We start from the raw sequence: 15,868 nt of genomic DNA, 5'->3' as shown, positions 1-15,868 counted from the left end.
GAATTATTGCCAGAAAACTGCACAAGAGTTTACAATTGGCACCATGTTTTCACATGCATTACTTTATTTGAACTCTACAGTAATTTCATGATACAGATCAAATTACAATGCTTATTTTACAGATAAGAAGACTAATACTCAAAGAAGCGAGGTGACTTGCCAAAGCTTACCAGTTGCCAAATACAAGAGATAGGGTTTCAACTTGGGTCTGTCCAACGTCAAATCCCAGTTCTCTTCCTTTGTTGGGCTTCCCAGATGGCTCAGCAGGAGACTCCGCCTGCAGTGCAGAAGACACGGGTTTAATCCCTGGGTCAGGAAGATACCCTGGAGAAGGAAATGGCAACTCACTCCAGTATACTTGCCTGGAGAATCCCATGGACAGAGGAGCCTGGCCGGGCTACAGTTCATGGGATCACAAAGAGTGGGACACAACTGAACCAACTGAGCAGGCACACAGCCTTTTTTACGTGTAAAATGAATACATTTACTTAACACTAATTTACTGAGACCTATATGTATCGAGCACCGAAGTAAAGAAAACAAATAAAAATCCTTCCCTTCATGGAGTTTACCTTCTATCTGGCAAGACAGTAACTTAACAAAAAAGCAAACCCCTGTATGTAAATGATAGGTGCTTTGGAGAAAAATTAAGAGAGTATAATTTTACACAGAGAAGTCAGAGCAGGCTCAGTGAGAACGAGACATCTAAGCAAAGCCCTGGACATCTCTGGTAGCTTTGTCCTCACTGGTAATTTTTAGTTCTTCCCAGTTTACAGCAGATTAGAAGCAGCAATTAGAAATGTCAACCCTGAAACTTGTTCCCTAGGAAGTGACAACACGGGGGGAGGAGCCAGCAAAAGGAGCCCATTCACCAACTGCAGTGTCGTTTGGGGCCATGTAGTCACAGAGTTAAGAGCCTCGAGACCCACTTAGCTCCAAGGCCTTGAAGTTGATGGGTCCAGTATAATCACTGATGGTTACAGGCATTCATCAGTGATCTACCTATGAGTTCCGTGCACTAGAGTGCAAGCACCTTGGAGGTAAGGTCTAAGTCCTTCCTATGTCCCTTGGATTGAACACAGCTTCCAGCACTAAATTAATGAAAAAGCAAACAGGATCCTAGCAGACAGCAGAACGTGTGGCTCTGACAGCAACACATAGATCCCACCCTGCTCAGGATGCTCAGGCACAACACCCTTTCCCAGGTCAGGTTCATTCTTCAGCTCCCCATTTTCCCGGACTCTTCGCCAACACCGATGACATTATACAAGTTCAACGTGAATTTCAGAATGAGGTCTCCAACACACTAATCTCTCATGAGCACTTGGGAGACACCATTCTGGCCAGCAGGTCCATAGGAAGTGGGGGTAGCACTGCCTCTGGCTCCATGCATCTCAGAACCCCACCAGCCCCCTGCCTACACAGAAGGTACACCTGTGAGTTGATTTACCGCCCCATAAAGCACTGTCTTTCAACAGAAGTCCCACCTTCCCCAGTTCTGGTTGTTTCTGTATCCAGAAGAACAGGTTCTCTGTACCCTTTCCTCATCTTTAAAATGGGAATAGCAATATTTCTTTTGCCTAGTGGCTTCTGTGAAGGTCTAGGGATTTTCCCACCTGAGTGGCCTGTGGGACACAAGGAGGCCTAAGAGTTCAGGGAATACAACTTCCCAGATGCAGTGGAGCATTGTACAAGATGCAGCAGAGCAGGGGATCAGTGTCCGTCTTCACAACAACTGAGGTGATTCTGCTGCCTGCTGGTCATGAGGACTAACGAGAAGGCAGGCAGAAGGGTAGAGAGTCAGCAGGGAGTCTCCGCTCCTCCTCTGTCATCTTGCTTACCCAGCCCCAGGGTTATTTTTGACTGCATTTCTTGGAATTTGACAAGGGTTTTGGGGGCTCAGAGGAGGAAACAGCTCATTTTCGGGGAGGGGGGGCAGGGAGGGTAGTACAAAACATGACATTTAAACTGGACCTTAGAGGGAAAGCAGAGGAAGAGCTTTCTAGGCTGGGGAAACAGCATGTGCAGAGGCTTGGAAGACTGCCCATAAGCAGGGTTTTAGGGGAAACTAGCCACAAGAGGGTAAAATTTTTGGTGGGAGGAGGTAGAAGATTCACCTGAAGAACCTGGCAAGAAGCAGATCTTGGGGAGCCCTGAATGCCCCATTCCAGTGTTGGAAAGAGCACACTAGTCACCAAAGCAGCCAAAAGACCAGGAAGGAACCTTTTGGAATTGGCCAGCATCAGGGAAGCCAATGAGGGAGGACAGAGCAGCTGAGAAGCCTTTCAGGGATGGAACCCAAAGCCAAGTCCATCTGGAGACTTGCAAGAGTAGAGAACTCTCTGTGTTTGCAGCAAAGCCCTGTTCAAAGGGCAAAGTCTTGTTCTTAGGAAGCACTGGAAGCTCAAGAAGCCTGCCTCCTCCCTGCTTACTGTCACCGTGGTTATTGCCGGGCAGCAGTTGGCACAGGTAGTCCTGCATTAAACACCTGCGAGATAGGTAAGTGATTGGATGACAGGAAGGTCAGACCCTGGACTGAGAGAGAACTGCACTCCCTACCATCAGCTTCTTGGCCCAAGCGAGTCCAGGGGCCTTCCTGGTGAGCACAACCAGCCAGCATTCACTAACACTCCTCCCTTCTTTCTCTCCCTGCCACAGCATCCAGCGCCGGCTGTCCCTCCAGCTCCCCATCCTCCACCACGCCTACCTCCCGTCCATTGGAGGCGTGGACGCCAGCTGTGTCAGCCCCTGCGTCAGCCCCACCGCCAGCCCCCGTCACAGACATGTGCCACCCTCTTTCCGAGTCATGGTCTCGGGCCTGTAAGGGTGGGAGGCCTGGGGCCGGGGCCTCCCCCATGACAGAACCACACGGAGCAGAGGCAGCTGCTACAGGAACACTGTCAGCTCTGGCTGTGGAGAAGCTGGCACCACGGCTGGCCTTGTGGGACTGCTCAGATGGCACGCGGTGCACAGGATGGGGGGCACTTGGCACCTGACCTCGCGCCTTATTTGTGAAGTTTTTATTCTTTCACAAAGAAGAGGAATGAAAATGACCTCTTCCTTCATGTCTGCAAAGGAAGAGGAGCTAGGATATTTGAAACTTTGCAAAAAAAAAAAAATCCTAGACAAGGAGAAAGTCGCTAGAACTCCAGCTAGAAGTCACTGAGTGGCCCTGAGCAGCCTTGACAAGAGGCAAAGGCTTCTGGAGAAACCGCCTCTGACTCTCCACACACGCCACTGCTGTGGCCCCCCAGGCCAGCCCTTCTCCCCTCTGGGGAAGGCAGCAGGCAGGGCAGCCAGGCCTCCAGCGGCCAGTCCAGCCAACCCCAGCCTTCCTGGAACAGGGAGTCTTGCAGGAAGAGGGGCCAGGCACAGCTCTGCGGGCCGAGGCCTGGGGTACCGGAGTAGGCTGACTCACACATTAACACAATAACACCCATTCCGGGACCGTGGGGATTTAGGGCACGTCACTGCAGACACGCTCTGCAGCATTCACCCACAGTCGGCCGTGCACCTACCACGTCGGCCATGTCTTTGTGTTCCTATCAGGTGCTCCCCATAATAAGGGGATCACCCGAGCTAATCATAGAATGTCCGTTCCCAGCAAACATGATAAAGAAAGATTGTGCACTTTAACCTCTCTCATCAGGGCCCAAGGGCTGGCTGGGGTTTTGTTTTGTTTTTTTCCACTGACTTTGTTTCTGACCAAAGTGAATCGGGGGCATCTGCTAGAGAACATCCCTGTAGTCATGGGGAGAGTGTTGTTAGCTGAGCGCTTCCCTTACCTTCCAGAAGGCGGCCTTCATCCGGAACTGGCGAACTGGCTCTGCCCTTGGGGTGGGGGTGGGGGGTGGGGGGGTGATCAATCAGCATACTGATTCTTATTCATAAGATCACTCTTCCCTTTTAAAGGAACCCCAAAGAGCACCGGCCTGGGAGTGAGACAGACCTGGTTCAGGCCCTTGCTCCACTGCTAACTCCTTCCATCACCTTGGGCAGGTCTCTTGTGTCTCTCTGAGTCTGTCTGCCCTCACTAACAAACTGGGGTTGAAATAACACCCGTCCTGCCTACCTCACAGGGTCGCTCTGAGGATCAAACCTTGATCTTGTCCAGAACAGCTTCCTACCGACCAGTGAAGCGGCCCTGACGCGTGAGGTATCAGGATGGCCATGACCTCAGCCCTCAGGACAGTCAGGGCTGCGGCCCAGAGAAGCACCCAGCACAGCCCTCTGCCAGGATCCACCCAGCTGGGGAGGGGCTCCCGATGGCTTCTGTGACAGTCCTAGACAAGTTCACTCTCTGCTAAAGAAAGGCCTGAATGACAACGTCCGGGACGTCTGCACAACTGAGCAGTCGCTCAACTCCCTAAAGAAACCTAATGGCAGCTTCAACAGGCAGGCAATAATCTCTTCCCAGACCACTGAAGTCAGGAATACAGCGCTGTCACCACCAAGTTTTGACAAAAGGGCCCATGGGAGTCTCAACCATCGCCAACATTTCAAAACACCCTATTTCACGTAGCATAGCATTCCCCTCCCCTCCCCCAAAGAGAGGTTATGGATGAACGTAGCTTTTAGGGGGAAAAAAAATGTTAACACATCACAGGTCAAGTTGAAGTCACTGTCTGTTTAGGCACTAAAAATCGGTGTTGTCACTCACTGTATTACAGTATTTACTTGCTTTCTTGATTTCACCAAACCAGATTTAATTTAAAGGATCACATTTAATTTTTCAAGGGGAAAGAGACGATTCATTGTACATAATGTATACACACACACAAAAAAAAAAAAAAAAAACAATACCTGTAGAAATATTAATCCAGCATAGCAGGAGAAAAAACAAAAGTATCGGACAGTCGGAGGTGAGTGTGTGCGTCCGTGACCTGTTGTGACTCCTGCGCGTGCACAGTCTTCTAGATTAACCCACACAGTACATTCTCTGTCTTAATGATACTGTAGGTTCACCCGATTTTTTTTCAACTTCCCCACAAATAACAAGACCCACAGAAGTGACTCTAGCTATTAACAGTTCTGTTCTTTTATATGCAGCAAACATACCATACATTTCCTAAGAGGCTTCAGCCTGAAGGTGTTTTCCAATGAACGTTAGTGCACAAATGCTTTAAATTAGACTGGAACTGCCAGAATCAAATGTAAATGAGGAGTTTCTCGTACCCCTATTGCATGGTATCAATTTTTAATAAATTGTTGCAAATTTGTTTTTATGAATAAAAGGAAAAAAACTGTCTTTAATGCGTACTCTTCCCCAAAACGAAGTCATATCAGGCCATATCCTTCTGCTCAGAAACTCAGGGGGTAGTAGCTCTGGGGGAGTCTGCCCAGCACATCCCTTCCTTCAGATGCTGCCTCTGCAGACAGGAGCAGAGCAACCCTACTGCCTTCTGGTGAAAGGTCCTGGGGAGGGAACCTGACCTCAGCTGGGCCAGTAAGTCTCTTTACAAGGCAGAGAAGTTACCCACAGAAGAGAAAAATGAAGCCAGCATAGAGAGAAACAGCATAGAGGATCAAGAGATGTGTCCTGATGGTGGTGTCCAAGGACACCCCTGGTCCTCAGATTGTCAGTTCTCTCAATGAATCACTCTTTTTGCCTAGGTTAGTTCAAGTTCAGTTCCCAGCAGTTGCAACCAAAAGTTTCCAGACCAGTTTAAAAGCCTCACTGCCTCCCTGCCCCCGACTCTCACTCCAGCCCATGACAGCCTGTGGAGATTTGGTCCCAAGCTCCTTCCAGACACATCACCCGCCTCCCCGCTGGACCCGACAGACTGTCTGCACTTCCTTCACCACACTGGCCCTCAGTCTACACCTCCATCTCAAGGTCTCATCCAAAGTGCCCTCTTAGTTCCTTCAACCTGTCCCTCTCCTCTAGTTCTCTTCTGCTGTCCCTCTCCCACCACACTAGGTACAGGCTCATGCTGGCCCTTCCTCTCCACCACAGACCCGGAGTTCCCCAAGGATGAGAGGTATATCTGCTTCCTCCATGTCCCCACCTCCCCCAGCATCAAGCTCTCTCATTGGCTTGGAAGAGTCCCTGACAAGTCTCCTTCAGAGTTGAATGTTGTGGCTGAGGCATGTCCATATTAGTTTCCAGATCTGCAAGGCCAACGTGGCCAAAGCAGGTCAGGGAGGCCTGAAGACATGTAACTGGGTGAGAGTCCTCAAAATGGGAGGCTGGACCCACATACTTGACTAGAAGGCTGGATCCAGACTGGAGTTTCCTAGTGCACAAGATCCTCAGTAATGAGCCTAAGGATCAGGTCTCCCACATCCTGGCCACCTTCTGCACAGCCCTCCTCTGCGACACAGGATGGTCAAGGGTGGGGAGCAGGTTCATCAAGGTCATCTAAGGTCACCGAATGACTCATGGCGAAGGCAGGGACAGAACCAGAATCCTGATTGACCTGCCTTCTCTACATGATCCAGAGTCACAGAAATTAGAAGCGAAGAAGAACCTCAGGGGCCAGCTTGTCCAGCCCCTCACTTCACACATGGGCTAAGCTGAGGACCAATGACAGGAGCCAAGGTCAAGCAGACAGTCCTGAGAGGGCAGGCATGGAACCTGGATTTTCTCACTTTGAGATCCAGTTTCTTCCTCAAACTTGACCCAGAACAACCACAGCAGGGAGACACTGTTCCACCACCTCAGGTTATTATTGAGAAGTCTTCCTATTTCCCCACTAAATACGGAATCAACTGAAGAAAATTTTAGCCTTTCCTCCTAACACTTCTGAAAATTCTCACAGGACTGAAGAAAATGCTCATCACCATCATCAGTAGAGTTATTCATGCCTTGCTTGGCCTTGGGGAGCAGCTCTGTGGCAACTGAAGTCTAAAGGAAAGGACCCAAGAATGGTGGGCACCTCATTCTTTCATGTAGGGGTCTCTTTAATGGCAACCCACTCCAGTATTCTTGCCTAGAGAATCCCATGGACGGAGGAGTCTGGTAGGCTTCAGTCCACAGGGTCACAAAGAGTCAGACACGACTGAGTGACTTCACTTTAACTTTCTTTGGTTATGATTAGCTTGTTCACGAGGTAAAACTAAAATAAAGACTATTTCCGAGTCTCAAAGAGAAGCATTCCAGAGTTGAAGCACTTTGAGAAAATGCTGGTTGGTAGTCTCCTTAGCCTGTGCTGTGGAGACGACCCTGGGATGATATGCCCTGAAGGAAGGTGGGAAAGGTTTCTAGAAAACACGGAACCTGGGGCACCAGCCAGAGCCCTGACCTTCCAGACTATTCTCCATGCTCAGCAGTCTCCTCTCTGTAAGAATCCTCATGGGATCTGACTCCAGAGGCTCAGAAGCCAAGGACAGGGAGAGGAGGTGGTGCTGGGTTTAAAAAAAAAAGAAAACACACCAGCAGTCACTGGCTGCTCTGCCTGTCCAGCCCATTCCCGCCCCTCCCCTGGCAACACAGCTCTGTTTGTTAGGGGAGGAGAGGGACCTATGGCAGGGACCCTGGAGGAACCATCCTTGCTCCCTTCCCTGGACACAGAAAAAAGTGAGTCACTCAGTTGTGATACAACTCTTTGTGACCCCATGGACTATACAGTCCATGGAATTCTCTAGGCCAGAATACTGGAGTGGGTAGCCTTTCCCTTCTCCAGAGGATCTTCCCAACCCAGGGATCAAACCCAGGTCTCCCACATTACAGGCAGATTCTTCACCAGCTGAGCCACAAGGGAAGGCCAATTCCATGGACACAGATGATTGGCTTAAAGATGTGCTCATTACCTAAGCCCAGCCAATCAGAGCCCTTCCAGGGTTTCAGCCAGAGTTCAGTCTCAAATCTTGCCTTACAACTGGAGAGAAATGAAAAAAGAGAAAGTGAGCTCTGACATCATCTGGGCTCAAGGATCAGCAATCCCTAAAGACACACTTGCCTTTGAGGCTCTCTGTTGTCTGAAACTTTGAGAATTCTGCACCCGCCCTTTTCCCTTAGCTATGAGGAGACATTAGGAAAATATATCCACTCCCACACCCACCACTGAGCAAGGAGGGCAGGTAAGGGGAGAGGGGGCCTTAGAAGCCTAAGGAGGCTAAGGCAGGCCCAGTGTGGGTCAGGCTGTGTAGCCCCAGGAAGGAGCTGTCTGTTCCGTGCTCTCTGAGCTTGTCCTCTGCCTATGCCCCACCTCCCTGACTGGTTACACCTTACTTGGTCCTGAACAGTAGGGTCTCTGAGGTTCTGGGCAGTAAATGATTAACAGTCTCTTGAAGAGAAAATCAGTCCCTACCCAACCTGTACCCCACGACCTAAACCCCTGCCAAGTCCCATAGCCTCAGGCACAACTGGTCTAAACTCTTACGGGCCTGGGTGGGTCCTGCCTAGACATGACTATTCACCTCCTGGTTCCTCCAGGTCCCAATTCCAGGGGCCTCAAACCCCCAGAGGGCATCTACTAAGCCCCTGCTTTTTGTCAGGGCCTGTGCTGGGAACATGGGAACAGCAGTGAACAGGAAGGACACAGGTCTCACAGAGTAATGGGGGAACAGGTGCATACAGAAGAAACAAAGACAGCATGTAATAAGCTCAAAGTGGGGGAGCTCAGAATGGGGAGCCAGAGGATGCTTCCTGCGGGGGTGTGACCTCCCTACAGGTCTGCCTTCCTGGGCATGTGATGGTATAGTTGCTTCCAAGAGTCCAATACTTAGCTTAACGTTCTGCTGTCATTTTGAAATTCTTTAACTTTTGAACAACAGGCCCAACATTTTCATTTTGTACTGAGTCCCACACATTATATAGCCAGTTCTACACCTAGACATGAAGATGAAAGAGCTAGTCAGCAAAAGAGGGAAGGGAGAGTAGGGATGGGGTGGGAACTGGTAGTCCTACTCCTGCAGAATGCACACACCAAGTGGGGCTGCTGGGGCTGCCCCCGACACTCCTCATTTAGGCCGACTGGGTTATCCCATGTTAATCATCTACACTGGAATCCATGTGGCCTCCGATGCCAGAAGGTTCAGACAGCCTTCATCCTAAATACCATGACATGTGTCACAGATGAAAATCTTCAGATCTGGGTACAGATTTCTACTCCCCAACTCATCTGCTATGTAGCCTTGGATAATTCATTCAACCTCTCTGAGCTTCTGGTTCCACATCTGTAAAATGGGCATATCTCACCCAAGGACTCATGCAGGTGAAAGTGCTTTGAAGCACTAAGATAATATTTGTTTTATTCCCAGACAAGAGGAATGTAAAGTGAAGAGCTTCAATCAGTGCAGGGTGCAGCCCACAATCTAACTCCCTAACAACAGAATGCATCTTGGGAAGGACATTGTTAGGGAGACTCTCTTGACAAGAGGCGGGGGAGAAAAGTGAGATTCTGAAGACAAGGCTAAAATAGAGAGAGGGGAACAGTTCTATTTGAAAGGACTAGAAATTTAGGAGTAGAAGGAAAGAGAAAGGTGAGAGAGGAAGAGGGCAGAGTGGCCAAAAGATCTGGAAGAAAAGAAGCATTAAACATTTGATGTCAAGTCATTTTGTTCAGTCACTAAGTCATACCCGACTCTTTGGTTACCCCATGGACTGCAGAATGCCAGCCCCCCCTGTCCTTCATTTGCTATAAAATAAAATCTCCTCTACCCTTCCCTACACTCTCTCCCACAAAATACCCCTAAACCTTCGGTAAAGTTTACTATACAAGTAGAAGTTTGGGGGGTTTTAGTGGAAATGAAAGAAAGGGACAAATTCCACGTCTGGATGGAAGTCAAAGTAGGGATAAAAGAAGATGCAGAGGGGAAAATAATCTCCCTGCACAAGCAGAAACAGGGAGCCAGAGGTTAGCATGAGTACAAGGTCTGTGGAAGTACACACATGTACCAGAAAGGCACCGGCCTTTTCAAAGTCAGGTATGGTAGGGATGGGAAGTTTGGATTAATCCCCTCTAGATCTCACTAGGCAGTGTAACCCCTGCTGACATCCAGCTTATGTAAGTAACAGGAAACATTTTATCCCTTAGAGCCATCTCAAAGATCCTGACTGTAAAGGCAGAAATACTAGAAAGTAGCTCAGTCGGTAAAGAATCTGCCTGCAGTGCACAAGACCTGGGTTCGATCCCTGGGTTGGGAAGATACCCTGGAGAAGGAAATGGCAACCCACTCCAGTATCCTTGCCTGGAAAATCTCATGGACAGAGGAGCCTGGTAAGCTATAGTCCACAGGGTCGCAAAGAGTTGGCCATGACAAAGCGACTAACGCAACACTAACAAAGCCAGTAACACTGTGGTCAACTGGATCACACAATCAAGTCCACATACAAAGCTCTGGCGGGTGTTAAAACTGGAGAAGCCACCAGCCTGCAGACTGGTAGTATTGAAGAGCTGTCAGTTCGGCAGGCTTTGCCTTTGAGGTCATGCTCAAGGTCTCTGCTCTGGTCCACCATACCCTAACTGGAGGTAGAGCCCTCCACCAAGAGGAAAAACATTTGCTTTCCCTCCATCTGAATTCCAATGCAGAAGACCTAGGGTAGTACTTGAAACCACAGGGATACCTTTTAAAATGCATTAGGTCACTTGCTTTATTATACAGCGAGTTACCTAATTATGTTCAAACTAGATGTAAACTCATGCTTATATCTTCCATACAAAAGCCAAATAGACTTATGACTTAAATGCACAGAAAATGACAAGACCAATAAAAACATCTTAACAACACAGATTTAAAGGAATAAATGAGGTTTTGCTGAAAAATAAGTTGCAGCTCTTAACACAAGCACAATACCAACTGTTCCCAGACATGTCTCTTTGAGTTCAGCCTGCCTGGTATGATGACTCAATTATCACACTGCTTTTCTTTATTTAAACTACTGTGAAAACTTCATTTATTCAGCACACTGTAATATCACTTGGCCTTCACTCAACTCTAACACATCACTTCTATATTAAATCCACCATTGTTTTTTTCTCATGAGCTACTGACAATCGTGGGGCCATCCAGATAACACATACAAATCGAATGGTGACTAAGTGCTGATGCTCATTAAGCCCTCGGCAAAGGGCTTTGCAAGCATAATTTCACCTAGATCTCACAGGGACCCCAGAGTAGGAACGATTATTGCCACACTTTTGCAGCTAAAGGCACTCAAGCACAGGGTGTGAGTGCTGTCCTTTATCACACAGCTGGGATGGAGAGAGGAAATTTGAACACATCAGTCCAATGCTGGAATACACCCTCCTGATACTTTTCAAATAGGCTCAGGGCTTCCCTGGTGGCTCAGACGGTAAAGAATCCACCCGCAATGAGGGAGACCTGGGTTCGATCCCTGGGTTGGGAAGATCCCCTGGAAAGAGGGTATAGCAACTCATTCTAGTCTTCTTGCCTGAAGAATCCCCATGGACAGAAAAGCCTGGCAGGCTACTGTTCATGGAGTCACAAAGAGTCAGGACATGACTGAAGCAACAGAGCACAGCACAACAAATAGCCTCAACAGAATTAGCTGGATTCAGATGACCCAGAATATACCTATTTGTTTTCAGTTCAGTTCAGTTCAGTTCAGTCGCTCAGTCGTGTCCGACTCTCTGCGACCCCATGAATCACAGCACGCCAGGCCTCCCTGTCTATCACCAACTCCCAGAGTTCACTCAAACTCATGTCCATAGAGTCGGTGATGCCATCCAGCCATCTCATTCTCTGTCGTCCCCTTCTCCTTTTACATCATCTTAAAATGAAAACACAGGTAAACCTATTTGTGGTTACCTCCCACAAGAAGCCTGCACAAGCCCCTGGCCTAATCTCACCCACCAGGGGGCAGACACCAGAATCAAGAAGACGTATAATCCTGCACTTTGCAGAAAGGACTCCACAAATACAGAAAGTCCAACAAAATTAGATAACAGAGAAATATGTCCCAAACAAAGGAACTAGAGAAAACCCCAGAAGAACAACTAAGTGAAGTGAAGATAGGCAATCTGCCTGAAAAAGAATTCAGAACAATGATGATCCAAGATCTCAGAAAAAGAATGGAGGTACAGACCAAGAAGATACAAAAAATGTTTAGCAAAAAGCTAGAAGATTTAAAGAACAAACAGACATGAACAATAACTAAAATGAAAAATACACTAGAAGGAATCAATAGCAGAATAAATGGGGCAGAACAAATCAGTGACCTGGGAAACAGACTGATGGAAATCACTGCTGTGGAACAGAATAAAGAAAATAGAATGACAAGAAATGAGGTTAGTCTAAGAAACCTCTGGGACAACATTAAATGCATCAACATTCACATTATAGGGGTCTCAGAAGGAGAAGAAAGAAAGGACCTGAGAAAATATTTGAAGAGATTTAAAAAATGTGAAAAACAGGAGAAGGAAATGGCAACTCACTCCAGTGTTTTTGCCTGAAGAATCCCAGGGATGGGGGAGCCTGGTGGGCTTCCGTCTATGGGGTCGCACAGAGTTGGACATGACTGAAGCGACTTAGCAGCAGGAGCAGCAGCAGCAGCAAGGTAGCCACCAGTAAGTTAAGACAGGGTGGGAAGAAGAACAGTAGGGACAAGAAAGAAAACAGTTTTGAAATGCCTGAGAAATAACTTTTGAAGTTGATGGCACATGGGACAGATTGGAAGTAAATGGATACATTTGGGGAGAATTGTATTGGCAAAAAAACCCACGCACCCATCCAATTACTGTTACCCCCTGAAATTGTTTAATGTACTGGTAATTTAATGTACCTAAATTACCCACTAATATATACTCATGTATGTTTCCCCTAGTTCTCATAATTACCCGCTATGATAACCAGGGCCTTTCATGAGCTGAAACAGGCTGGGGCTACTTCTGTGTGTTTAAATAAAGAGGTCTCTAAATAAAAAAAAAAAAAATGTGAAAAACACACTGACATGTGAAAAATTCCCTGACATGGCAAAAGAAACAGTCACCCAAGTCCAGGACGTGCAGAGAGTCCCAGGCAGGATAAACCAAAAAGGAACACAGCAAGACACATAATAATCAACATGACAAAAATGAAAGACAAAGAAAAAAATATTAAAAGCAACAATGGAAAAGCAACAAATAACATAAAAAGGAATTACCATAAGGTTATCCGCTGATTTCTCAGCAGAAATCATGCAGGCCAGTAGGAAGTGGCACAATATATATTTCAAGTGATGAAAAGGAAGAACCTACAACCAAGAATACTCTACACCCAGCAAAGCTCTCATTCAGATTCAACAGAGAAATCAAAAGGTTTACAGACAAGCAAAAGTTAACAGAATTCAGCACCACCAGACCAGCTCTGCAACAAATGCTAAAGGAACTTCTCTAACAACTTTTCTAGAAACAAGAGAATTACAAACGGAAAAGCCCACTGGTAAAAGCAAACATACAATAAAGATGAGGAAATCATGTGCATACAATATGGTATCAAAACCAGCAAGGTTTTGTACTCTCTCATGAGGAGAGTACAAATGCAGAACATTTGGAAATGTAGTTGAAATTAAGAGATAACCAACTTAAAACAATCTTGTACATATACAGACTGCTATATCAAAATTGCATGTTAACTGCAAACCAAAAATCTACAACAGATACACACACACAAAAGAAAAAGCAATCCAAACACTCCTTGATGGTCATCAAGGAGTTTCTTGGCAGTCCAGTAGTTAGGACTTGGCGCTTTCACTGTGGGAGCCTGGGTTCAATCTCTGTTAGGGAACTAAGATCCCGCAAGCCACAAGGGAACAACCAAAAAAAAAAAAGAGAGAGAGAGTCATCAGATTACAAGAGAACAAAAGAAAAAGGGAGTTAAAAAAAATAAGCTACAAAAACAAATCCAAAGCAATTAACAAAATGGCAATAAGAACAAACATATCAATAATTACCTTGAATGTAAATGGAGAAAATGCTCCAACCAGAAGATGGAGACTGGCTGAATGGATACAGAAGCAAGACTCATATACATGCTGTCTACAGGAGACTCACTTCAGATCTAAGGATACAAACAAAGTGAGGGGATACAAAAAGGTATGCCATGCAAATAGAAATGAAAATTGGAGTAGCAATACTCATACCAGACAAAATAGATTTTAAATAAAGACTGCTCTGTGAAGGACTTCCCTGGTGGTACAGTGGTTAAGAATCCACCTTCCAATGGCAGGGGACGTGGGTTCAATCCCTGGTTGAGGAACTAAGATCCCATTAGCCACAATGAGAGAAGCCCACATGGAGCAACAAAGACCCAGTGCAGCCAGGGAAGAAAAACCACAATGAGACACCACCTCACACCAGTCAAAATGGCCATCATTAAAAAGTCTACAAATAATAAATGTTGGAGAGGGTGTGGAGAAAAGGAAGTCTCTTACACTGTTGGGAGGAATGTAAACTGGTGCAGTCATTATAGAAAACAGTCTGGAAATTCCTCAAAATACTAAAGTTGCCATATGATACAGCAATCTCATTCCTGGGCATATACCCAGACAAAACCATAATTCGAAAAGATACATGCACCCTGTGTTCACAGCAGCACTATTTACAATAGCCAAGACACGGAAGGAACCGAAATGTCCATCAACAAATCAACAGATAAAGAAGACGTGTTACATATATAAGCAATGTAATATGACTCAGAAATAAAAACGAATGAAACAATTTCATTTGCAGCAACATGAATGGACCTAGAAATTATCATGTTAAGCCAAGTCAGTCAGAAAGACAAACACCATTTGATATCACTTATATGTGGAATCTAAACTACCACACAAATGAACATATCTATGAAACAGAAACAGACATTCATAGAGAACAGACTTGTGATTCCCAAGGGAAGGGAGGTGGAGGAGGGAAGGATTTGGAGTTTGAGGTTATTAACAGCAGGTGCAAACTAGCAGTACATATAAGATGGATAAACAAGGTCCTACTGTATAGCATAAAGTATATTCGATATACTGTGATAAAACAGGATGAAAAAGAATATGAAAAAGAACATATGTGTATGTATAAAACTGAGTCACTCTGCTGTACAGAAGAAGTTAATTCAATACTGTACCACCTCCCAGAATATTGGAAATAAAAGCAAAAATAAACAAATGGGACCTAATTAAAATCAAAAGCTTCTGCACAGCAAAGGAAACTCTAAGCAAGGTGAGAAGACAGCCTTCAGAATGGGAGAAAATAATAGCAAACGAAGCAACTGATAAAGGATTAATCTCCAAATTATACAAGCAGCTCCTGCAGCTTAATTCCAGAAAACTAAGTGACCCAATCAAAAAATGGGCCAAAGAACTAAACAGACATTTCTCCAAAGAAGACATAAAGATGGCTAATAAACACATGAAAAAATGCTCAACATCCCTCATCATCAGAGAAATGCAAATCAAAACCACAAGGAGATACCATTTCACACCAGTCAGAATGGCTGCTATCCAAAAGTCTACATGCAATAAGTGCTGGAGAGGGTGTGGAGAGAAGGGAACCCTCTTACACTGTTGGTGGGAATGCAAACTAGTACAGCCACTATGGAGAACAGTGTGGAGATTCCTCAGAAAACTGGAAATAGAACTGCCATATGATCCAGCGATCGCACTCCTGGGCATACACACCAAGGAAACCAGAATTGAAAGAGACACATGTACTCCAATGTTCATTGCAGCACTGTTTATAATAGCCAGGACATGGAAGCAACCTAGATGTCCATCTGCAGACGAATGGATAAGAAAGCTTTGGTACATATACACAATGGAGTATTTCTCAGCCATCAAAAAGAATGCATTTGAATCAGTTTTAATGAGGTGGATGAAATTGGAGCCAATTATACAGAGTGAAGTAAGCCAGAAAGAAGAACATCAATACCGTATATTAACGCATATATATGGAATTTAGAAAAATGGTAACCTGAACCCTGTATAAGAGACTGC

The 15,868-nt window shown here is 46.1% G+C and overlaps 1 protein-coding gene and 1 long non-coding RNA gene across 3 annotated transcripts in view; one reads left to right on the top strand and one right to left on the bottom strand.

The window, feature by feature from the left end:
• Nucleotides 1–5,274, top strand: part of GABBR2 (gamma-aminobutyric acid type B receptor subunit 2) — a 379,938-nt gene extending 374,664 nt beyond the window's left edge. The window contains exon 19 of one of the 2 annotated variants that reach the window (XM_055427123.2): nucleotides 2,659–5,274. In XM_055427123.2, coding sequence (XP_055283098.1) covers nucleotides 2,659–2,824 — 166 coding nt within the window. In that variant the 3' untranslated portion in view covers nucleotides 2,825–5,274. Of the gene's footprint in view, nucleotides 1–122 lie in introns of both variants that reach the window. The other variant, XM_055427124.2, reaches the window with a different exon arrangement.
• The window catches only part of LOC129556854 (uncharacterized), a 72,565-nt gene that overhangs the window by 44,084 nt on the left and 12,613 nt on the right, over nucleotides 1–15,868 (bottom strand). The window contains exon 2 of the long non-coding RNA XR_016037855.1: nucleotides 171–277. This is a non-coding gene — a long non-coding RNA (uncharacterized LOC129556854). The remainder of the gene's footprint in view (nucleotides 1–170; nucleotides 278–15,868) is intronic.

Source organism: Moschus berezovskii, chromosome 7, assembly GCF_049115385.1.
Source record: "Moschus berezovskii isolate FMDL1 chromosome 7, NW_MosBer_1.0, whole genome shotgun sequence".
Lineage (NCBI taxonomy): Eukaryota > Metazoa > Chordata > Mammalia > Artiodactyla > Moschidae > Moschus > Moschus berezovskii.
This window is presented reverse-complemented; position numbering and strand designations above follow the sequence as displayed.